The sequence below is a fragment of the Sceloporus undulatus genome, chromosome 1, assembly GCF_019175285.1.
Source record: "Sceloporus undulatus isolate JIND9_A2432 ecotype Alabama chromosome 1, SceUnd_v1.1, whole genome shotgun sequence".
Lineage (NCBI taxonomy): Eukaryota > Metazoa > Chordata > Lepidosauria > Squamata > Phrynosomatidae > Sceloporus > Sceloporus undulatus.
In genome coordinates, this window is record NC_056522.1 from 309,730,399 (window position 1) to 309,755,817 (window position 25,419).

The 25,419-nt window shown below is 40.2% G+C and overlaps 1 protein-coding gene across 1 annotated transcript in view; it reads left to right on the plus strand.

The window, feature by feature from the left end:
* The window catches only part of MADD (MAP kinase activating death domain), a 143,460-nt gene that overhangs the window by 108,311 nt on the left and 9,730 nt on the right, over window positions 1–25,419 (plus strand). Inside the window, exons 27-31 of the mRNA XM_042459775.1 lie at window positions 5,553–5,663; window positions 8,526–8,633; window positions 8,720–8,884; window positions 11,022–11,094; window positions 14,796–14,902. Coding sequence (XP_042315709.1) covers window positions 5,553–5,663; window positions 8,526–8,633; window positions 8,720–8,884; window positions 11,022–11,094; window positions 14,796–14,902 — 564 coding nt within the window. The remainder of the gene's footprint in view (window positions 1–5,552; window positions 5,664–8,525; window positions 8,634–8,719; window positions 8,885–11,021; window positions 11,095–14,795; window positions 14,903–25,419) is intronic.

Here is a 25,419-nt window from a genome sequence, read left to right on the forward strand (position 1 = left end):
CGGCTCTAAAGGCTTTATGGGAATTTGTAGTTAGTCTAGTTTTCATATGTTCCAATAGTTTCTTCCCTGATGTTCTAATAGTGCGGGGCAGATTGTGTAGGGAGAGGCGTTCCCTTAAATAACTTGGGCACAAGCCATGTAGGGCTTTAAAGGTAATAACCAACACTGTATTGCGCCCAGAAGCTGATCAGCAGCCAATGAAGAGATCTTAATATTGGAATAATATGGTCAAATCTTGATGTTCCTGTGACCAATCTGGCTGCAGCGTTTTGGATCAATTGAAGCTTCCAAACTTTGTACAAAGGTAGCCCCATGAAGTGTGCGTTACACAAATCAAGACGAGAGATTACCAGTGTGTGTACTACTGCTTCAAGGTCCCTCTGGGCCAGGGACGCAGTTGGCGTATCAACTGAAGTTGGTACCAAGCACTCTTGTCCATCTCCTCCACCTGAGATGACAGCTGTAGAGACGAGTCCAGGAGTAGAGACAAGTCCAGGAGTACTCCCAAACTGCGAACTTCATCCTTTAGGGAAAGTGTGACCCCGTCCAGGGTTGGTAAATCTCCTGGTTGGTAAATCTTCATCCCTGGACCAGGAGTACCTATTGTGAGCACCCCCGATTTCTCTGGATTCAGCTTGAGCTTGTTTTCCATCATCCAGCCCATTACTGACTCAAGACAGGCATTTAGAGGAGAGACGCCATCCTTGGTCACTGCAACAGTGGGAGACATAGAGAAAAGAATTTGGGTGTCATCAGCGTACTGATGATCTCTCCCAGTGGCTTTGTGTAAATATTAAACAGCATGGGAGACAGAATGGCGCCTTGAGGGACACCAGATATCAGCTCTCTTTTACGAGAGCAGCTGTCTCCCAGCATCACCATCTGGAATCTGCACGAGAGGTAGGACCAGAACCACTGGAGCGCAGTGCCCCCAATGCCTAATTCCCTCAGGCGTTCCAGGAGGATACCATGGTCGATGGTATCGAATGTTGCTGAGATTTCCAAGAGCACCAGCAGGATCACACTTCCCCTGTCGATGCCCAGATGGAGATCATCGACCAAGGTGACCGTGGCAGTCTCAACTCCATATCCCACCCTGAAGCCGGTAATCAGCTTTGTCCAAGACAGCCTGGAGTTGGAAGGCAATATCCATGTAAAAGCAGTAAAATCAAGCAATTAAAATACAAATTTAGCAATAAAACAGCAATAAGATGATAATCAAAAGCAAATTGAAATATTGAGAGAATTTTTTAAAGTATCCGCTTCATGTTACCAGATGACAAAAAAACCCTCCATAACACACATTCTGACAACTATAACAGACCATTCAAAACAGAGAACAAGTGGTCAGACTTACTCTCCACTGACCATTTGTGCCAGAATGTCCCAGGTGCATCTTCTTTTATTCTGCTTGAAACTGGGATGGATGGGAAGAACTGGAGAATATCAACAAGCTACGGTCATTTCTCATTCCTATTTTTTGACATCATCTTTCACTATGGCTTCATTTAAAGGAAGAGAATATGGCTAACAGCATGCCAGCAGAATAATAATTAATAATAATAATAATTTGTATTTATATTTCCCACCTCTCCCAAGAATCGAAGTGGGATTACATCATTAAAATAATACAAAACAATCCAGAAAACAATCTATAAAATACTAATACTCAATTACACATTCCTATTAGTTCCTTAAAATATCCAATCATCAAATAGTTATGCAATCATAACCAGGGTGGAGCCTTAACCATAGTCTCTTATACTAAATCGGGTGAATAAGCCCGCCGGAAGAGATCCGTTTTAAGTGCCTTCTTAAAGGCATCTAAGGTGGTAATAAGATGGATCTCTTCCGGTAGACTATTCCACAATTTAGGGGCTGTGGAAGTAAATGCTCTATGGGAAATTGTGGTTAATCAAATGTTATGATATTCCAACAAATTCTTCCCAGTTGTTCTAAGTGTGCAGGCAGATTATGTAGGGAAAGGTGTTCCTGCAAGTAACTCGGGCCCGAGCCATGTAGGGCTTTAAAAGTAATAACCAACACCTTGTATTGCACCCGGAAGCTGAAATGGAGCCAGTGAAGAGATTTTAGCACTGGTGTTATGTGGTCAAACCTAGATGTACCGGTGACCAGCCTGGCTGCAGCATTTTGAATCAATTGAAGCTTCCGAACTTGGTAAAAGGTAGCCCCAAGTAGAGCACATTACAGAAATCTAAACGAGAGATTACTAGTGCATGTACCATTGCTTCAAGGTCCTTTTGGTCCAGGTAGGGGCGCAGTTGGCATATCAACTGGAGTTGTTATCAAGTACTCCTGGCCATCGCATCCACTTGAGATGGCAACTGTAACGATGAGTCCAGGAGTACTCCCAAACTATGAACTTCGTCTTTTTGGGGAAGTATGACCCCATCCAGGACCAGCAGAAGAAAAGAAAAAAGAAGAAAAAGTTCCCAGAACTGGTTCAAGAGTCCAGAAAAAGGGGATTCTCATTCAGCCCCATGGCTACTAAGATTTGGGTTTCCACACAATTCTATCTTACCTTCAATTTATTAATATGTATTTGAAACTGCTGGATGAGGTCATTAGGAGTTTTGAGGTTGCATACTATCATTATGCTGATGAATTAGCTGGGACTTTACAAGTGCTGGACCAGTACCTGGTTTCTGTTATAGGTGGATATGGGCCAGTGGGCTGTAGCTGAATCCTGATAAAAGAGGATGTTGGTTGGTGGTTCTTGGGTCTGGGAATTGAGTAAACAGTCTGCCCTGGTTAAATGTGGGATTGAATGCCCCCAAAGAAGCAGGTGTCTAGTTTGGGAGTAATCACAGCTCCACCTTTGTTACTGAGGCTCATGTGAGAGTGCTTGGTACCAGTCTCAGCTGGTCAACCAGCTACATCCTTCCCTGAATAGGTATTAACTAGCCACAGTAGTTCATACATTAATAACTTTTCAGATACTGTAACATGCTCAACATGGGACCTGCTTTTGAAGTTGACTCTATGCTGTTCAAAACACAGCAACTGGATTGATGGCTGAAACACTACGTAGAAACCATAATATACTTGAAGGCATATTGCCCTCTGTATATGCCTGTCTGAGGACTGAGGTCTACTGCAGGTTTCCTTCTCTGTGTCCCACCACTATGGAGAATTCATTCTCTGAGGCCATGGGAGAGGATTTTCTTTGCTGTGGCTCTTCCATTGTGGAATACCCTCTCCTTAGATGTCTTAATCCTTCCAACAATGGTTTCATGCCAGAGCTGAGTCAGAATATGGTTCTTTGTGAAAGCCTGCAAGGCTTAATTGATTTCATTGCTTTCTAGATGTTCACAGACTCTCTGTTTAAAGATTCTAGAGCAGATCATTAAACAGAGAGTCTGTGAACACCTAGAAAGCAATGCCATAATCACAAAAAGTCAACATGGGTTTCAGAGAAACAAGTCATGCCAGACAAATCTGATCTCTTTCTTTGATAAAATTACCAGCTTGGTAGATGAAGGGAATGCTGTGGATATAGTATATCTTGATTTCAGTAAGGCCTTTGACAAGGTTTCCCATGATATTCTTGCAAACAAGCTTGTAAAATGTGGGCTAGACAAAGTAACTGTTAAATGGATCTGTAATTGGTTGACCGGCCGAACCCAAAGGGTGCTCAACAATGGCTCTTTTTCCTCCTGGAGGGAAGTGACCAGTGGGGTCCCACAGGGCTCTGTCCTGGGCCCAGTGTTATTCAACATCTTTATCAATGACCTGGATGACAGAATTGGGAGCATACTTATCAAATTTGCAGATGACACCAAATTAGGAGGAATAGTTAATACTCCAGAGGACAGGACCAACATTCAAAATGATCTGAATAGACTAGAAAGCTGGGCCAAAGCTAACAAAATGAAATTCAACACAGAGTGCACTTAGGGCAGAAAAATGAAATGCACAGATATAGGATGGGAGACACATTGCTGAATGAAAGTACATGTGAAAGAGATCTAGGAGTCCAAGTAGACCATAAGTTGAACATGAGTGAACAGTGTGATGCGGCAGCTAAAAAGGCCAATGCAATTCTAGGCTGCATCAATAAAAGTATAGTGTCTAGATCAAGAGAAGTAATAGTGCCACTGTATTCTGCTCTGGTCAGGCCCCACCTGGAATATTGTGTCCAGTTTGGGCACCACAATTCAAAAAGGACATTGAGAAACTGGAGCGTGTCCAGAGGAGGGCGACTAAAATGGTGAAAGGTCTGGAAACCATGCCCTACGAGGAACGACTCAGGGAGCTGGTGATGTTTAGCCTGGAGAAGAGAAGGTTAAGAGGTGATATGATAGCCCTGTTTAAATATTTGAAAGGATGTCACATTGAAGAGGGAGCAAGCTTGTTTTCTGCTGCTCCAGAGAACAGGACCCGGAAAAATGGATGCAAGCTACAGGAAAAGAGATTCCACCTCAACATTAGGAAGGACTTCCTGACAGTAAGGGCTGTTCGACAGTGGAACAAACTCCCTCAGAGTGTAGTGGAGTCTCCTTCCTTGGAGGTCTTTAAGCAGAGGCTAGATGGCCATCTGTTGGGGATGCTTTGATTGTGATTTCCTGCATGGCAGGGGGTTGGACTGGATGGCCCTTGTGGTCTCTTCCAACTCTATGATTCTACGATTCTGTGATTCATACAAATGTGCAGATACACCTCACATGCTTTTAACTGTCTTAAACTATTTTAACAGAATTTAAACTACCTTGTTTGTTGTGGGTTTTTCGGATGCCGGACATGAAAGCCTTCGACTTTACCTTGTTTTAGTTTGTCAAATTGTCTGATACAGTTGGCCCTACTTATCCACAGATTCTTTAATCAGGGATTCAACCATCCACAGCTTGAAAATATTATTAAAAAATCCAAAAAGCAAACTTTGATTTTACGATTTTATATAAGGACACCATTTTACTATTTAATGGGCTTGAGCATTCATGGATTTTGGTTTTCACAGGGAGTCTTAGAACCAAACCCCAGTGGATACCAAGGGTCCACTGTATATTTTTTTGACTGATGAATTATTTTTACTGTTTTTAATTGGTTACATTGATTGAAATTGCTTATATTGCTCTTATTGTACACTGACATAAGGTGGAATATGAATATTTAATTAAATAAAAATTTTCTCATCTGTGTGGCTTGATTTACCTGCTTCCCCTCCCAACATCTTCCTAAGGAAGGTAGACTGAGGACTGAGTGACTTTTGCTCACTCATACCATTGCCTTTCCCAAAGCAAAATATGAGAGGAGGGTAAGCGAGAAAGATAGAAGGGACAGCAGTGTATATTAAGAGGTTTCTAACACAAATATTTTAAACATTTTAGTGCAGTCTCATACTAATTGGTAAAAAATGTAATGCATTTATTTATATTTAAGTCCTTAATTCGATATATTTGATCTACATTTTTTGGGAATGCAACTGGTAATATAAATCAATTTCAGCCCTGTGCTAATATAAATTTATACAAGTTCTTGAATCTGTAGCTAAGAGAAGAAGAATAACAAAGCACTGTTCTTTTGCTTTTTAGGTGCAGAAGAATGATATTAGGAAGAAGGTGCGCCGTTTAATGGGGAAATCTCACATTGGCCTCGTGTATAGTCAAGAAATCAATGAAGCACTTGACAAAATTTCTAACGTGGTACGTTAACAAACCATCATTGCATGTGTGTCTATTTTTCATGGGCATGGAGAACCAGAATTATTAATCATTATTGTTAGTTTGCATTCTTGTGCAAAGGGCATTATTTATTGTCCAAAATTTGAGAACAGTTTATTTGAAACTATAAGTCCTTCTTCAGTGTATTTAACACAGGATTAATATATTGCAAATAGAAGAAATTGATTCATAGATTTGGGATTCATTTCTCTTTCATTGTACAGTTTATGTACAAGTTTATATCAAATGTATTAGGATATTGTCTTATCTTATGCATTTTTTTGAATGACAAGGAGCGATAGAACTCAGCTGTAGACAAAAAAGCCAATTTTTTAACCAACAGTACCTTGCATGAAATAGAATTGCCTTCTTATTCAAAACAGTGGACCTGAGTTCAATTTTTTGTGGGCTGCCTGAGGTAGGTGAGGTGTCTGGGCCCCATTAGGCTGGTGCACAATAACTAGAAGCTGAATGATTATACAGGTTCCTTAGTCTAAATCTCTATAGTGCTGTTGGTAGCCTAAATAAAGAGTTGAATTGACTTGTCCTGACTTGACCATTGGATCAGGGTGACCAGATATCCTCCTTTTCCAGGACACATCCTATATTTCAACTTACTGTCCAGGAGGAATTTCAAAATGTCCTCCATTTTGAACATAACCAGGACGCACAAATTTACATTTATATTAATGCTATTAGCTTTTGTTTTGTAATGTCCTCCTTTGCAGTTGTGACATCTGGTAACTCTGCACTGGATTTCCCTCATAGAATCATAAAATCATAGAATCGTAGAGTTGGAAGAGACTACAAGGGCCATCCAGTCCAACCCCCTGCCATGCAGGAAATCACAATCAAAGCATCCCCGACAGATGGCCATCCAGCCTCTGTTTGAAGACCTCTAAGGAAGGAGATTCCACTACACTTTGAGGGAGTTTGTTCCACTGTCGAATAGCCCTTACTGTCAGGAAGTTCCTCCTAATGTTGACGTGGAATCTCTTTTCCTGCAGCTTGCATCCATTGCTCCGGGTCCTAGTCTCTGGAGCAGCAGAAAACAAGCTTGCTCCCTCCTCACTATGACATCCCTTCAAATATTTAAACGGCTATCATATCACCCTGGAGACGGACATTTTTCTTCTGGAGGGACGCCACAGCAGCCAAACGGTGGTTGCTGTGGTGTCCCTCCGTCCCAAAAAGAACCCGGAAAAAATGGGTTCTTTTTCCAATGCTGCACAGATATCATGAGTGCACCATTGGTTCACTTGTGGCATAAGTGAGGCACAGTGATGTCTATACACTGTGCGTCACTTACGTCACAATGGCGGCTCCTGTATGGACAGGAGACCACCATTACACCACCGCCATGACGTCCTAGGGTTAGGGACCATGAGGTTGGTGCACAGTCCCTAATCCTAAAATTGTTGCCTGGATGCCGCTTCTTGGCAGTATGTATCAGGCCACAGTTAACTTTTAAGTGCACACACACACACACATATATATATATATACACACACACACACAAATATGTATATTTGCGTACCATATATACTCGTCTATAAGTCAAGAAATTTATCCCCAAAAATTGACCCCAAAATCCCAAGTTGACTTATTTACAGGTCAGTATGATAATGTGACAGCAGCTCTTTCAGATTTCCCCATGCAGTCGGCAGAGCACTTTATTTCTCTCTTGCATGAAGCAGAAAGAGTCGTGGGTGATTGATTTCTTTTAAACAAACAGAGTCCCTCTCCCACCCACTGTCTGAGGACTGAATGATGAAAGGAAAGCTGAAACAATGAAGTAAAAAGCCTCAGTTAGAATCTCTCTTGTAGCTCGCATACATATACACACACTGAAGGAGCCTCCAAGTTTTACCCTCTTATCCATGGGTCATGACAAAATCTATGATTTTGGCTCCAAAACCTGCCCTTGACTCATACATAAAGTCAACTTATAGTCGAGTGTATAGGGTATATCTTTATTCACATATACTTGTGTGTGTACTTAAGCATGTGTGTTTTTGTGCATGTGTGTTGAAAAGACAGCTAGAATCACTATAGCATGGAGGATATTTATTGTTTGTGTGAGCAGAATGAGAGCCAGCGTGGGGTAGTGGTTTTAGTATTGGATTAGGACACCGTGAGTCCAGAGTTCAAATTCCTGCTCCACCATGGAAAGCTACTGGGTGACCTTGGGCAAATTCTCTTTTCTCAGCCTCAGGGGATCAACTCCCCTTTGAATAAATTCTGCCAAGGAGAGCCCTTGATACGGTCGTCATAAGTCATAAGCGTTTTGAAGGCACACAACAACAATGAGCAGACTAGCTTGCTCTGGGGGGTATTATCTCCAATGCTTTTGTTAAACGATCCAACAATATCTGGGGTCCCATCTTCTTTTAATAGGTGCATGTTCCCCTCCCATACACATAGAATGAGAATCATAACTGAGAAGACGTAGCTCATGCTTGTATATGTTAATGTGTTTGGGATCTATTAATAAAATGTATTACTATATGCCTTAAAAACATAATTTGATAATCAATGTAAGCATTCTCATGTTTCACTGATTATAATGGGAAAGGAAGCATAAATAGAACTGTGTATAGAAGCTTTGCATATTAAATACTAATGCAGTTAAGTAATAGAAGGAATAAAAACAGCTCTGACTCTCAAAATTTTGGTTTAAGAGCTCATACACTGCTGTAGCACTGCTTCCCATTTCTTTTCAAGTAACATTTTTCAGTAGTTTCATCCCGTCTTATTGACCTCTTTTGCACAGGTTATAATAACACTTGCTAAACATGCAGTTAAGCTGGTCGTTCTGATTTTGATTTCCCCTCTTATTTTTAGAATGGTAGAGAGCTTCCAATTCGACCCAGTGGTAGTAGACATATCAAGAAGCAAACATTTGTTGTACATGCTGGAACAGATACAACAGGAGACATCTTCTTCATGGAGGTAGTGACCAAATTTAATGTCAACAAAGCAGTTGCTGTTACTTAAGTTGTATAATGAATACTGTCTAAAAATATTTCTGTTTCCAGGTATGTGATGATTGTATTGTGTTGAGGAGCAACATTGGCACTGTGTATGAGCGCTGGTGGTATGAAAAACTCATCAACATGACATACTGTCCCAAAACAAAAGTACTTTGTCTTTGGAGAAGGAATGGCCAAGAGACACAACTGAATAAGTTCTACACCAAAAAGGTACATCTTCTACAAAGCTTTGTCACAGTAGAAAGATCCACTGGCACTTACTATGAGATAGTATTTATATGGGGTATGTACAGGACATCCTGTAATGGGTTTGTCAATGCACTCCCTTCAACAGGCAGGCTTTTCTACTAATGTGGATTTAAACAAACATACTGCTATTTCTTGGTTCTTATCTGTCGTTCTATCCAGGGATTTGACATTGAGCCAACCAGCAACTGGCTTACGATGCAAGGAATTTTAAAAATTGTTAACATGAAAATTATTTTTATGGTTCAAACTGTATCATTCTTTATCCACTGTGGCAATTTTAAACTTTTAAAGGAAGAGATGCGGATGTCACATTGTTTGTAAAATCTGAGTTTAGAACAAGATAGAATCATTTCAGATATTTCAAAATATTTGTAGCCTAATAGTGTTTTCTATAATTTGAGGAGGCAATAACATATCATTTAATCAAATAGCAAACAAACATCTTTTGCTTTACCTTACAGAAATAGCTCAGAATCATTTAACACAAGTTGTTTGCAATGAAATGTCTTACATCTTCCTGTAAAAAATAAATATATATAACCACAACTTGTTTTAGCTCTACATCTTCCTCAAACAGTATTTTATAAGACAATAGTAAAGCAATACTTTGTCAATATACAGAAAGATCTCCCCACCAAAAAAAAATAAATCAAAATCAAATTATAAAGTACAGTAGTCCCTCCCTGTTCACGGAGGATCCATTCTGGACCCCTCCACGAATGAGAAAAAATGTGGGTAGTCAAGCCCCATTGACTGTAATGGTGGCATGCTCCTGTGTGCACTGTTGTGTGTGCACCAAAGGCACACATGCCATTTTATCCCTCCTGGCTTGCCATCCACAGAAACTCAAAACCGCAAACGGGAAGTCTGCAAACAGGAAGGGACTAGTGTACCAGATTTGTAACTTCCCTTTCCTGTAAGATGCTAAAACTGATGTAAATTGGGATTGTTTCATTTTATAATACTTTTAGATCCAGTGCCACTGATAGCACACACATACAGTAGCCCTGAATCATAATGGTAATCTCAGCCAGAGTAGACCTATTAAATCAGACATTGTAGCTTACAACATTTATGAAGCCTCACTGATGCTTCGGTCTATTCAAGTTGGAACTGTCATTAGGATTCAGGTATTAATGTGCTTAGTAGGCTCAGGAGATATTGCTTTCCCTTTGGGGGAAAATTAAGGGCCAGAAGGTATACTGTTTAGCAACAATTGCCTGTTTGGGTTCTTTATAGAGCAGTGTTATTTTTTTTGGGAAGCCAATGCAAGCATACATATAACAGGATGTCTGAACTGCTTCATATTTCTTCCTCTTTTTTATATAAGTGTACTGTGCTTCCTATAGTTCATCAACCACCCATTAAAACAACCATTTATTCACATAATTGTTTTCACCCCAAATTATATGTAATATTTCCATCCAGTTACCAAACCTCTTTGAAATGGGAGCAATGATATTTTAGTTATTTCTGCATGGAAATGATTCAGTTTTCCCCTGCCATAGGCAGTTCTGCTTTTTCTATTATTATTAGACATCAGTGTTACTTTAAATGAAAATGGGATAGTCACTTTGGTTTGAACTGGAAGCATATCTGTGAAGCTCAGTGAGGCCTCAAACAGACGGCCCAAAAGGTCCACTATCAGGCCAATCCGGGGGCAGGGCATGCACATGATTTACGCCCCTGGATCACACGGAGGCCACCCAGAGACCATGCTGGGGCTGTCTAATGCAGCCCTAACCTGGCCGCAAAAGGAGCAGTTTCTTATTGGGACCCTGGCATCTGGTTGCTGTGGTCCTGTGGCAGTGCCGTGGCGATTGGGGTGGGAGCAGCCTCTGGCCGCTCATTCTGCCCTTTTTACTTTGCCCTAGAGTTAGCTTTTTGTGGGAAGGGCCATATGCAGTTGTGGCAGATAAATAAATATCTGCCTAGAAGTCTTGTCTGTGTGTCCGATTCTTTTTTGCTTGTTGGGTAGTTTGTGTGTTGAAGCTTTTCATTTCTGGCTGCTGCATAAGCTCTCTGTTTTCTCACTTTCTGTTTTATATCTGTGGAAACATATTATTACTTTTATGCTTTTTACTTTCCTCTGTTACAGTGCCGGGAATTATATTATTGTGTGAAAGATAGTATGGAGCGAGCAGCTGCAAGACAACAAAGCATAAAACCAGGTAAATCCTTAAAAGGAATAAATCTTTGCTAGAGTTCTTTCAGACTTTTGGAACTCATGAAGCACATTGGGTTACAGGGCCTGACATTACATGCTTCCTATTTGCTCTGGGAAAGTTGATGCTCAAAATTAATAGTTTTATTGTTGGATCCTAGATGTTGATAGAAATTAGGAAAAAAGTTGGTTGGATAGTAAAAATTCAAATAGTGAAGAAACCCCAAAATGGTGGGTGGATGTTAAAATAAAGTATCTAATGTCTCTGGCCATATTCATGGGAGTTGCTAACTTACAGATGAACCATAAAATCCCCAGTTCTCTAATTCTTGTTGTGTTCACACTGACAGGAGATAAAGGGAAGAGTAAGGATTCCTCTATAAATAGTTATAAGCCCCTAAAAGGAAATGGGAAGAAGGAAACTGTAGCCCTGTAACATTTGTATTGATTGTGTTAAAGTGTGTCCTTCTTCTCATGAATTTGTTTCTGATAGAGGTGTGTCTACTTGTAGAGACAAACAGTGTTATGAATTCCAGTTTTTAAAATATGGTCAAAATCTACAAAGGCATACCTAATTTTTAAAAATCTATTTTTATTTTTTTAAAAGAACCATACAACGAATAGAGAATAAAACTTTAAAACTACAGGAAATACAGAAATAAATAGTGAACAAAAATATCTCTCCATGGTGCAGGGAATCTGTTTCTGCTCACCAGGTGTCAAATTTCAAGAAACTGGAAGATAATTTAAAACACATCAACAAGTATTGTCATACAAAGTTAACCTGAGTAATAATAATAATCTATCCAAGAGATACTACATAACCAAATTGTATATTTAAAAGATTCATAAAGTGAATTACAGTCCAGAATTTGGCCAACTTGGCTCATGATAGGCTCCCCCGGCCCGGGGATGGATGTTTGTCCACCTGTCCTGAACGGGGTCACACTCCCCTTGAAGGACTCAGTTCGCAGTTTGGGGGTGCTCCTGGACTCGTCGCTCCACCTTACATCTCAGGTGGATGCGACGGTCAGGAGCACCTGCTATCAGCTTCGGCTGATACGCCAGCTGCGACCCTACCTGGGCCGGGGGGACCTTGAAACAGTGGTACATGCTCTGGTAACCTCTCAGTTGGATTTCTGTAATGCACTCTACATGGGGCAACCCTTGTACCACTGTCGGAAGCTACATTTGGTTCAGAACATGGCAGCAAGACTGGTCACTGGATCCTTCAGGGCCAGTCACATAACACCTGTGCTTAAAGATATACATTGGCTGCCCATTCGCTTCCGGGCGCAATACAAGGTGTTGGTTATCACCTATAAAGCCCTAAATGTCTTGGGCCCAGGGTACTTGGCGGACCGCCTCTCTCCATATAATCCGCCCCGCACACTCAGGTCAGCCGGGAAGCAACTGTTGTGAGTTCCAGATGCAAAATATTCTATAACAACACAGAGGGCCTTTTCCATCTCGGCCCCACAGCTCTAGAACTCGCTTCCCGGTGAGCTCCACTTGGCCACCTCCCTCGACCTATTCAGGAAGGGGCTAAAAACCTTCCTTTTTCAGCAGGCTTTCCCCTAAAGTCCCAATTGTACTCCTGCTCTCCCCTTACAGCTTTGCATTTTGAGCTAGACTGGATGTTGTTAATTGTTAATTGTACCTTTTAATGTGTTTTATTGATGTTTTTATTATGACATTGTATTCTTGTGCAATTGTGTATTTTGCATATTGTAACCTGCCTTGATCTGTGGAAAGGCGGGCTATAAATAAAGAATTTATTATTTATTATTATTAACTTACTGCTGAAAATGTGTTATGGCATGCAATATGCACAGAACATTGACTAGGATCTTACATCACCAACTGAGGCTGCATCTACACAGCAGAAATAATCCAGGCTGACACCACTTTAACTGCCATGGCTCAGTGCTGTGGAATTCAGTGAAGTATAGTTTGGGGAAACATTTAGCCCTCTCCATCAGAGAGCTCTGGTGCCACAACAAAATACAGTTTCCAGAATTCCGTAGTACTGAGCCATCACAGTTAAAGTGGTGTCAATCTTGATTATTACAGGAGTGTAGAAGTAGTCTAAATTACAAATGTGTTGGGTGACTTGACTAGATGATAAGTTTCTCTTATTATTTAGGCTGAGGGTAGCTTAAGTATTATCTCCTATCTGAACACCTCAAACCTTCTCTAATAGTTAGCAGGTGTAACAAAATGTGTTCTTTTCTGTGAGGATTGGGACACAGTACATAGTATGTTTCCAGTCCCCTCCTGCCAGTGATCTCCAGCACAATGAGGAATTGCAATGGGGTTCTGCTTCTTTTTGTTGTGCCCTACTTCACTGGTGAGAGGGGACTGGGAACTTCCTTCTGCATCTCAGTTTTAGCAGAACAGGCCTCCATTGACTGGAGCAGCTCCCTGGAACTTAAGGTGGGATTTACCATTATGGCAATATGGATGCTAAAGAAGCAGTCCTTTGAACAAACAAGAGCAACCCAGTTTTTCATTTAATCTGTCCCTGAAACCCTACTGATTGCATTTTAAAACTAACTGCAGATATTTATAAACAAGTATTGAGGGTTTCTTTTTTTGGTACTGATTCAGTAAGCATTTCCAGAAGCAGAGGAGATACAAAGGCTCTCAAAGCTGCAGGATCATATTTTGATACTAACAAATTCTGCAACTGTAGATGTTGCCATTCAGCAGAAGTTAGGTGCAACAAATTGAACCCTCAGTCTAAATAATAAGAGAAACTTATCATCTAGTCAAGTCATCCAACCCATCGCATCCTGACAATAAAAAAGCTTTTGCCACATTTCTGAATCTGGATTATCCCATAAGATTAACTGAGCACTAGGAAATAGATGTAATTCAAATTGAAATTACATTCCACAGTTCTTTAATTTTAAGAATAAAAGAGAGACTTTTCTAACATGGTTGTATTCTAAAGCCACTTACTTAGAAAAGGAGACAGATGGAAAGTGTCCAAAACAGTCTGACTCATCAGAGAAAAAAGATCCCGGTGATTGCTGAAGATCAACAAGTAGACTGATGATCTTAAGTAAGATCATAGGAAAACCCAGTTTCTCATCACTGAATGAAAGTTGCATCCTCTTCAAGGAAATCCAAGGCATTGAGAAGTCTCACATAAATTTCTAAAACAAAATTTAAAAATTTGAAAGTACAGAGGAGTTCTGCAAAGATCATAAACTCTCTGAGATATATTTACTTTGATTGTACAGTATTGACTTCACTGCTAAATGTCAGATTTAAATGTGTGTATCTATCCAAATCCTGTGATCAGTTTGATCAAATTTAGCATAATGTGGGAAACATTCCTTGGAATTACTATTCCAAGATAAGTATTAATATCTGCTAGTAAATACACTGTGCAAAATATTATCTCTACTCAGATTTTGACTATTCATTGAAATAATCTGACAAATCTCTTAAAGGCATCTTTAGTATTGCATAAGGATAATTTCAGATTCTGAAGAATCACATACACAGAGACTTAATGCATCATGGTATTGCTTTTACTTATCCATGTTACAAAACCTGAAAATATTTTTCAGCTTTGTTTTGTGAAGATAATTTTCTGCTGGTATTTTAACACAGTGTGGTGGGTTTTAAGTGCATATGTATAATGTTTGATTAAAGTGCTTTTTCTCCCCCTTTCTCTGTTTTCCTTTTGCACTTCAGGCCCTGAATTGGGAGGAGAATTCCCAGTGCAGGATATGAAAACTGGTGAAGGAGGACTTCTTCAAGTCACACTGGAAGGGATTAACCTGAAATTCATGCATAGTCAGGTAGGAAAGAACCCTCCAGCAAGCGTATTTGAGCATGAAGCTTCTTGAAGCACACCAGTAAATGTGTTTCCTCTTCCCTGTACTGATAAAGGGAAGAAACATGAGAACATCTGAAGAACCATGCTGGATCAGACCAAGGGCCTATCAGGTCCAACATTTTGTTCACCAATCTGCTAAACAGGTTGCCGTGGAAAGCTTGCCAGTAGGATATGACCATAAGAATAACCTCTGTCTCATTCTCTATTCTGAAATATAGACACATTTAATATTTTATTTTATTCTATTTTCTTTTGATCAGTGACAAGAAAAGATTCATTCATTCATCATAAAGAAACATAGTACCTCTGATACTGCTGTATCAGCATTCTAACTAGTAGCCAATTACTACTTTAACCTTCATGAATAACTCATCTTCTAAAACTTTCCCATTTGGCAATCATTTCTGTGTCTTATGGCACATACTAACAAATGCTACAGGCTAACTGTGTACTGTGTGAAGCTGTACTCCATTTATCCATCTGAATGTCCCTCTGTTCAGTAAATGAACTTGTCTTCCAGTATTATTAGAGAGGGAGAAAAGTTTCTCCCTGTTTCCTTCCTCCACATTTTGCATAGTTGTATACACTAGGGGTTCTTAACCTTTTCTTAACCAGGGACTCCCATTAAATATATTTTGTTGCTATAGGCAACTCAAGACTCAAGATTTAAAACATCATCATCAACAACAATAATAACAACAGCAACAGTGATGGTTATGATACTACCTGAACACTGAACCATTAACAATCAGACAGTTCCTTAAACCTGCCCTCAGAGGTGCCAGAGGAGGAGGGAAGAATTTTCTCCTGCTTCTTTCCACCAGTTTGGAGCTGGAGCTGATTGAACAGCAATGTGCATGCCCAGCCAGCCAACCTTTGCCTTGCCTCCTGTCAAACCATGGCTCTGGGGAAGAGGCGGACTGAGTAGCTGAGTGATAGCAGAATGGCCACATGACTGAAGCAAATTCAAAGACTGGCTTGCTAGGCCTGTGTGTTGCTGTTCAACCCACTCTAAAACTGGAGCATGTTGAACTCTGCTCCCTAGAAGCAGGGGATCATGAAGCATTGTCCAAAAAGGGACTCGTGCACATGGAAGTAAATAACTGCTCCTCAGAAGAGTAGGTCACAGTGGACTGTCCAAAAAGAGACTTATGCACATGGAAGTCAGTAACTATGCTCCCCTTGCAGCCCTTCAAGCTCTAAGATTCTGTTATTTGATCATAACCCTCAAAATGTTTTGATGTGATCTGAAATAAACTATGAAGTAGAAAAGAGATGGAGGGTGGGGCATTTGAGGTCCAATGGAGGCAGCATCAGAGTGAGGCAGAGGGATCATGGTGCCAAGGTGGGAAAGGGAGCTGTGGGACTATTGGTGGGAAAGGAGACCAGGGGGAGAAGGAGGGTGAGAAGGGTGCAAGGCAGGCAGGTGGTAATAGTGATGCATTGTGTATAAATGTCCCAATTAACTCTAAATGGGTTAGTGTTAGTTGACATCTGTGCGGAAGAGGGGTGCCAGACCCTTTGCTTGGCTTGCTTGCTAATCCACCCATTCTTTCTTTCTTTCTTTCCCTTCTTTGCTCCCACCTTCCTTCTCCTGTCTTGCTCTCCTCCCCTCCTGATAAGAAGGCCAAAAAAAAAAAAAAAAGGGGGGGGGGTGTCAAATACTTCTGATAGGAGACTGGACTGCTGCTCCTGGCTAGAAAGGAGGAGAGCGGGGGGGGGGGGGGGGCAAAGGCTGTCTGTTTGCCTATCAGACCTATTGTTTCTCCCTGCAGTGCAGCAGCCACCTGACAGGCAGTGCACAGACCCAGCTAGTCAGCCAGCCTTTGCCTTAGCTCCTCCTTGGCTCCTCTTCTGCGGGGAGGAGGTGGACTGTGCAGCCTTCAAGCTTTCATGGAACCCCTGTAAGGATGTTACGGTTCCCGGGCCACAGGTTAAAAACCACTGGTATACACATATATTGTGTCTTCTATTAGTTGCAATGTCCCCTAAGTTACACATTCAAGAATTTGCAACCTTTCCTCACAGGGGAGTTGCTCTACTCCCTTGATCGTTTTGGTTGCTATTTTCTGCACCTGTTCAACTGCTGTGAATTCCTTTTTCAGAAGCACTGCCCAAAACTGTACATAGTACGTATTCCAAATGGAGGTGCTCTGTGGATTTTTGATGGGGCAGTAGATAGTATAATTTTATTTTCAATTAGTTTTCAAATTATGCTTACCATGGAATTTACCTTGTGTTTCTTATATAGTAACCAAACACATTTTTGTCAAGCTATTTACCACAACCCTAAGATCCAGTCCTTCATTAGTTGTTGTCAGTTCAGATCCCATTGATGTATACGTGAAATAAGCTCCCCCTCCCAATATGCAATAGTTTATCTTTGCTTACACTGAATAACAATTGCTGTTTTAATGCCCATTCCCCTAGTTTGTATAAATCCTTCTGGACCTCTTTGTAGTCCATTTTTGTTCTCAGCACCTTAAATAATTCTGTGCCAATGTACAAATATCTTACTTTCTGCAGTTAGAAGTTCTCAGTGTTAGATATGTTATATTTAAAAACTCAGAGACTGAGCTAATGATAATCAGAATTCAACAACTGTCTGTAAATATAATTATTAACAACCAAAAGGATTAAAAAACAACAAAAACCACACTTTAATTTATCTGTAACTAGTATACTATGGTTGTTCATTTAAGACAGTGGTTCTCAACCTTCCTAATGCCGTGACCCTTTAATACATTTCCTCATGTTGTGATGACCCCCAATCATAAAATTATTTTTGTTGCTACTTCATAACTATGTGTTTTCCAATGGACTTAGATGAAAGGCTTGTTCAACCCCCCCCCCCAAAGGGGTCACGACCCACAGGTTGAGAACCGCTGATTTAAGATTTGCTTTACAGTGCTATAGATAAAGAATGTTGTTTTAACTGAAAAAGTGCAGTTCGGATAATGATATGAGCTTAGCTAAATTAGATTTTGCTAAACACCTACAGCAATACTTTACAGTCTTGGAATGTTCTAAGCAGAATGGATAAATATCACAGAAACATGTTGGCCAGTCTTATGGAACAGTTTATTTACCACTTAACTGTGGTTCTTTCATGCCAACATTCATTATATGGAGGAGTGAATTGGTAGTTGGAATTTTTTTTAAAAAAATCTGTTCCTGCTTATATTTTGTATAGTTCTTCTGTTGTTCTGAAATGAAAATTTGTCAATATATAAGACTGAAGAGTTTTTCCCACTCATTTACAAACATATTAATATTTGCTTCCTTTTAAAATACAGTATTATCGCTGGGTATAGAGGAAACACAAATGGAACTGTGTGTCACTTTGTTCCTTTCTCTGGATGTGTTTTCTTTCTGCTTTTCTTGATCATTGTTTTTCTTTTGCTTTGTGTTCATATTTGTTTTGCATATGTTACAAAATTAATTTTAGGGCTGTTTTTCTGTGTGTTCATGTGTGTGTGTGAGAGAGAGTGAGTGTGTGTGTGAGAGAGTGTATATAAAAGAGAGAAAATAAATTGTCAGAGTCAGTCTCTTGTGCCATGTCCTGTTTTTCTTGTAAGCTCGCCTTCTACTGGTGCAAGTTGTGGGCTGAGCTTCAGTGAAGCTGCGTACATGTACATAGCAGAAATGTGCATGGAGGTGGAAGGTTTTTTTTAAAGTTTCCACTGAAGCCACGTGTACTCCTGAAGGGGTAACCCTCTCTTCTATTTATTATGAATAGCCTTGTGAGATTGTTTGACTGTGATCAAACAGTTGATCTTTTAAAGAATTATAGCTATGAAGTACAGAGAATCAGTGGTCAAAATTCATTTTATAAACCTGATTTGAATTATGTTATTTAAGCAAACGTGTGTTCCCAATCTTGTGTATGCTAGGATAATATAAATGTGGGAACTAGGGCATTAGCAGAAGAAGATTGGCAGGACAAAATGGATCGTGTGGCCATTTTGATATCTATATATTCTTCTCTGTAAAAGCCTCCTTCCACTGTCCATTTGCCCTCCAGTTCATCTTATTTTTCATTTTGGAGCCTACTGAGGGTGTGGGGCAGAAACAGGTTAAAACAAGAAGCAAAGGGGCCATTTGCAGTGGACGAGAAGGCTCAAGCAGTGCCTTCTTACATTCTCTTTTGCAAATCTCCCTATAACCCTATTTAAGCAATGCAATGCAAACTGAATTAGATCTCCATGCTTGCTTCAGAATTTCCTCTTCCACTGATAGATTTGGAGGCATTAACTCTGTGTAAGTTTTCAAATGTATTTAAATTCATAGTTCATTTTTCTGTGTACTGGTGCCCCCCCCCACTTTTCAAAAGATCAATTTTCTACAATTTGCTCTTTTGATGGTGTTAAATTATTACTAAAAGTCATTTTTTTGGCCTGCTCTTTCAACAAATGTAAGTAGAATAACTGTAAATGCTGTATTATAATCACATGACGACACCACAGATGACTTTTACAGTATACACTATACAGATTGAATAAAAAGATGGTGCTTTGCATCATACTGTACTTTTGCGACCACCCGCTGCTTTCTTCTTGACTTGACACTATCTTTTCATTCAGTCTATGCACTGTATACTGTAGAAGTTCTTTGTGGTATTGTTATGTGCTTATAATACAGCAGTGTACGAGCCCTGGTGGGGCAGTGGTTAAATGCCTGTACTGCAGCCACTCACTCAAAACCATAAGGTTGTGAGTTCAAGACCAGCAAAAGGGCTCAAGCTCGACTCAGGCTTGCATCCTTCTGAAGTCACTAAAATGAGTACCCAGATTGTTGGGGGCAAATTAGCTTAAAGTTGTAAACGCTTAGACACTGCTTAGGCGGTATGAAGCGGTATATAAATGAAGCTTTTTGTATTTGTTTGTTTGTACCAATATTCTTAACTTACATTTCTGCTTATATAGTAATATAATACACAGTAATATGGGTTCTGTATTTCAATGATTTCCACTTTTTTGTCAGTGCTCCGGTCTCTAACCAGTTGAATAAGTGGTGAACTACTGTATTTAAACCACATATGGGGGCAAAGAATATACTTGGCTGGGCTGTTAGCTCACATCTATTTTGTAGATGGAAACTGAACCATAATTGTTCCTGCTGTTCTTGGATTTATCTTTGTCTGAGCTTGTCTAACATCAACCTGGGCCTGAATTAATCACCACTAGGTAGAGTTGCAGGCCCAAAACGGATGGGCCCAAGGGAGTGGTGCGAGGCTGCTCCAGCACTGTTCGCGCTGGGACCGCAGCAACCACAGACGCCCAACTCCAATCTGAACCTATCTAATCAATCACTCCTTCTTTGCCCAGTTCTTTTGCATTGGTATAGGCTCGGCATAACTTCAAGCTGCATTTGTGGTATATGTTGTGTAAATGGCACGCCCCTTGAAGCCACATAATTTTGCCTGTCTCTTATGGGCCATTGAATCAATGGAACCTACATAAATGTTTGCTTATGAAGATACATTGTTTCAGTGGATCTAATGTAATGGGGATTAACAATAAAATATAAGCCTCAGACACAGCAATAAATACTATAACTGCTCATTCCTATTGTTTTTCTATTAATTAAAAGGAATGCTTTGTTTATTTCAGTTCTACTTTTCCTGAAGGCTTAAGGCAGCACAGACATTTCAGAAATAACTAAGCAAAATTCCTCCTAAATATCCTTGATACACATACATTCACACTTGGGCCACCAAACTCCTCACAGTGGCAGGAATATACAGTAACAGTTCAAACACAAACTTTGTTTTCCATAAGGACCTAAATTGAGTCTGACCTCTGCTTATATTAGGACAGAGCTCTGCCTGGAAAGATCTATACAAGAGCCAAACATTAGTGTCCATAGTGTCCCTGGTATGGCTGCCTCAGAGGGCCAAAGCCAGATAGGCTTGTTACTTTGGCAGAAGCAAGGTGACAAGAAGTTGTTGAAAGAAAAAAATCTATGAAGCTCTGGTTCTTCTTCGTGGTCTCTGCGAATCACACAAATGGGTTATTTCTGCGCATGCGCAGCAAACTCGGAAACAAACCCACCCATCCATCCCCTCAGTGTCTGCTCATTTAAAACGCTTGTTGCTGCGCTGTTTAGCGGCTCATTCGGAACTGAAGAGGAGCGGGCCACCAGGGGCCTTATATACGGGATGGGCAGGGCTACCGCCAGAAAGTTGCAAGAGGCTGCAGAAAGTTACATGACTTTTTGCCCAGAGATTCTGGAAGTTTCCGAGTTTGCTGCGCATGCGCAGAAATAACCCATTTGTGTGAATTCGCAGATGACCACTCGAAGAAACACAGTTACAGGTGAGCAACCTGTCCTTCTTCCTCGTGGTTTCTGTGAATGCACACATATGGGTTATCCTGCGCTTGCGTGGAGCGTATTCAGAAATTTCTAGAGCTATTAGAAGCATTTTGGCAGTAGCCCCACCCACTCTCCAACTGCCTTTCCATCTAAACCATCAGTTCCCTTTTTTCCTGCCGCCACAGCAGCATCTCAGGAACTCTTCAGAGTTTCAGTTTCCTGTCAGAGTTTAAATTCTCCAAAAGGCAGGATCAATTTGTGTTTTGGTGGTGACTTAGGGCTTTGTGTTACTCTGACTGATGGCCAAGCATACTTGCAGAGTTGCTTTCAGTAAAAGATATTAAAATGGTACATTTATCAATATTAGTCATGTGATGGAGTTTCCCCTTTCTTTTTTAATACTGCTAAAGCTTTTCTTTGTAAACAAGAAGGTGCAAGGATAACTAGCTTTGTCTTTCTGCAAAAGAATCTTGTAACACCTCTGAGACTACGTTGTAGCACTAGTGTTCATAGACTTAGTCTATTTCCTCAGATGCATGGAATGACCTGATGCCCAGGATGGACCTTTATAATCAGATTGTATGAATAACAATCGAAACACATAACTTGTGGGTATGGTGATGACGTGACATATTCAATTTATCATTGAGGGGCAAAGGCAGGAAGGCCAGGGTGGATGGATGATATGAATGATGGATGGAATTTTGATGTGGTGGTGTGTGCAGGCGGAGAACCATAAAGGAGATGTGATAAACTGGCCAAGAGAATTGTCATGAGGCTGGGGTGTTAACCAGTGTTGTGATATGTATAGTTTGCTAGGAAGCCCTGTTCAGCCCACCAACGATGGATTAGAGTCTGTGGATGTACAAGCGTGTCCACATTATACGCGGGCACGGTATACGTGGCTTTGAGCTTACGTGCTCAAGCCGCAGGGAGCGCGCGGGGAAGTGCATCCCATTCAGATGAATGGGGTGTGTGCCCATGGCGCGTGCGTGCCGCTGCATGCACGAGCCCCATTCAAATGAATGGGGCTATAGCATAGGCAGAATTCGCCTTATGCGGGGGGTCCGGAATGGATCCCCGCGTAAGGCAAGGGTCCATTGTATTCCAGTTCAGCTGCTTTTCTTTCCAATCTTTCTTTGTAGCTTTTCCATGGGAGGTGCGGTGGGATTTGTTCAAGGGTCGCTTTCCTGAGTCAGAGATGGTATGCCCAGGAAGGTTGAAATGTTCTGCAACTGTTTTTTGTGTACAGTGCGCCTGCGTCATACACGGGCACATTATACACTGCTTTCAGCATATCCCGGAAGAAACAATGGCGTGCGTGCCCATGGTGCACACGCACCTCTGCCCTGCCCCGCCACAAGCACAAGCCCCATTACTTGTAATGGAGCTCGAGCATACGCGATTTTTCTTTTACACGGGGGAGGGGGCGGGGCGGAAGAGATCCCCTGCGTAAAAGAAGGGTGCACTGTATTTCCATTCTTAATACCTGATTTATGTCCACTTACCTGGCATCAAATCTGACGATTGGAAGGTTGGTAGTTTGAGGCCCAAGTGCTGCATGATGGAGTGAGCTCCTGTCACTAGTCCCAGCTTCTGCCAATCTAGCAGTTCAGAAGCTTGCAAATTCAAGTAGATACTCTAAATAGGTACACTTCGGTGGGAAGGTAACAGCTTTTGGTGGAGTTGTGCTGGCCATTTGACAGACAGAGCAGTCCTTGGACAACACTGGCTCTTCAGTTTAGTAACTGAGATTAGCACTGCCCCCTACAGTTGGTTACAACATTCATGTCAAGGGACTACCTTTACCTTTAACTTCTGGCACAGAAACTGGCCTATTGGCCAAGGACATTGTTAACAGAGTATAGCATATATCTCATTAGAGGATGAGCAAATGAAAGTACCTCTAATATTGTGGGTTATGTGATTTAGGTCCTATAATAACATTTCCTGAAGAGATGTGTGAGCAGAGCTGGAATATGGGTTTGAGACAAGGTCTTATACTGGCTTCCCCATTTGTGATGTGCATTCTCTTGTTTGATATTGGGAATTTATCTATAGGCAAGTAAAGGCCTGTCACCAAGAGCCTTTGAGAGGGCAGCGTTATTGTCTAAAATACGTTGTATAGTAGTCCAGTGACATTACATCTGAGTGGTCTCTGTTGAGAGCTCTTTGTGACTACTTAGACAAGAGAATGTAAATGGCAGACAGTTCTTGTATTACACATTTTTATCAGTGGTAAGTTTACCTTTATTAGACCAATAATAGAGGTTCATAAATTTGTGGAGAAATCAAATCAGTTTTCCTGTTGAATGCAACACTTGGCTAGTATTTTGACTACAATACATTTTTTAAAGAAAGAACAAACATTTAGAGCCAAAATAGGATAATAATGTTCAGTGGAATCTCAAGAATCAAATTATTACTTTGGGGAAAAGTGTTGTCTTTGACATTTTGAAATAAAATCTGCTTAAAGTTTGTTTTATTGTTGTTAAATTTAGTCACAACTTTTCAATATCAAACTGTATCAAAATTAATACCAAAATGTCAAAAATAAAATATATTTCATATAATGTAGAGGTCACTTGCCACTTAAAACAGATCTTTCTTTCTGTAGAAGCAAAATTTACATTGGGTCCTTGGTATCCGCTGGGATTTGATTCAAGGACCACCCTGTGGATACTAAAATCCATGGATTATCAAGTCCCATTATATACAATGGTGTAGTAAAATGATGTCCATTGTGTAAAATCATGAACATCTCAAAGATTTGCTTTTTGGATTTAAAAAAAAAATTGAGCTGTAGTTGGTTGAATCTGTGGATACAGAGGGAAAACTGTATATATCTTTTTTGCAATCACCTCATCTCACTCAGCAGTATAGTCATCTGTTCAGATTTTAAGAGTTAATGCATAATTTTGCTGTTCTCACTTTCAATATCTATGTATGGGCATTTAAGGAAATGCATTCACAAAGAGGAAAGGCTATTTAAATATGAAACACATCATTGTTTCTGTTCTTAACCAAATGTATGAGTTTTTGCTATAGTATTACTTTCTCAGAAACATAGACCTAATATTTCAGATATACACACCATACTGTTCTAAATGCTTTCTCTTGTGGTTGAATAAATGGAATATGATGAATATTTGGTACCATTTAAATCCAGAGAGTAGAGATTTTTTGTAATAGTTCCCCCCTTATCATTTCTGTTATAGGATTGGTAACATATGTATTTCTTCTTCATGGTCTCTGCGAATCACACAAATGGGTTATATCTGTGCCTGCGCAGAAAGCTCGGAAACCTCTGGAATCACTGGGCAAAACCTAGTTTGCAACTTTTGGCGATAGCTCCGCCCCCTTTATAAAGCCCTTAGCGTTCCCACTCTTTCCCCAGTTCCTTTTGTCCGCTGTGCTAGCAGCTTGAGGGAACTTCAATTGTGGAATCACTTGTACTTTCGATTTTGACTAATGGCTATCTTGACCTAAATCAGGTCAAGAACAGATCTTGTCCAGTACAGAAATCAAAGTATCCTCAAAGTGTGTCCTTGCTTTTGTTGACTGAATTAAATCATATATCCATGATAGGGTATGGTGTCTGGATTCATTCAATGAGTCTTCACATTTCAATGATGAAAATATGAAGATTCACTTTTCCACAGAATTTGAGATTATTTGTTGTTGAACCAGAGATTGGTGTGTCAGCAGTATAGTATGACAGGCATTCAGAGAAATTATTTATAGTTTATAGATTAGTCTGACAACAAGAAAAGAGAAGACGTTTGAGGAGAAAAAGAGTGAATGTCATTAGATTATAAGTGAGACATAAAATATATTACCTTAAATATGTATGACAAATTGCTGATTTAGCAAAAACACCAGAGGTCTGTCTACCTGTTTTGATTGTATTACAGGAAATTTATGATATAAATGTAACAAGTCAATAAAAAATATAGCAATATTTTAAGCAATTTTTATTTTATTTTAAAAAGGGTGCTAGACAGGGTCAACTGTAAGCATATCAATTTGCAAAACAAGGTCAAAACATGATACTTCTAGGTTTTTTTTTTGTTATTGTTGGTAAACCGCCTTTTCACAGACACTCATGAATATTATTGAGGTTAAGATATTGTTGGAAGAACAGATTTTCTCTGTAGCTTACCA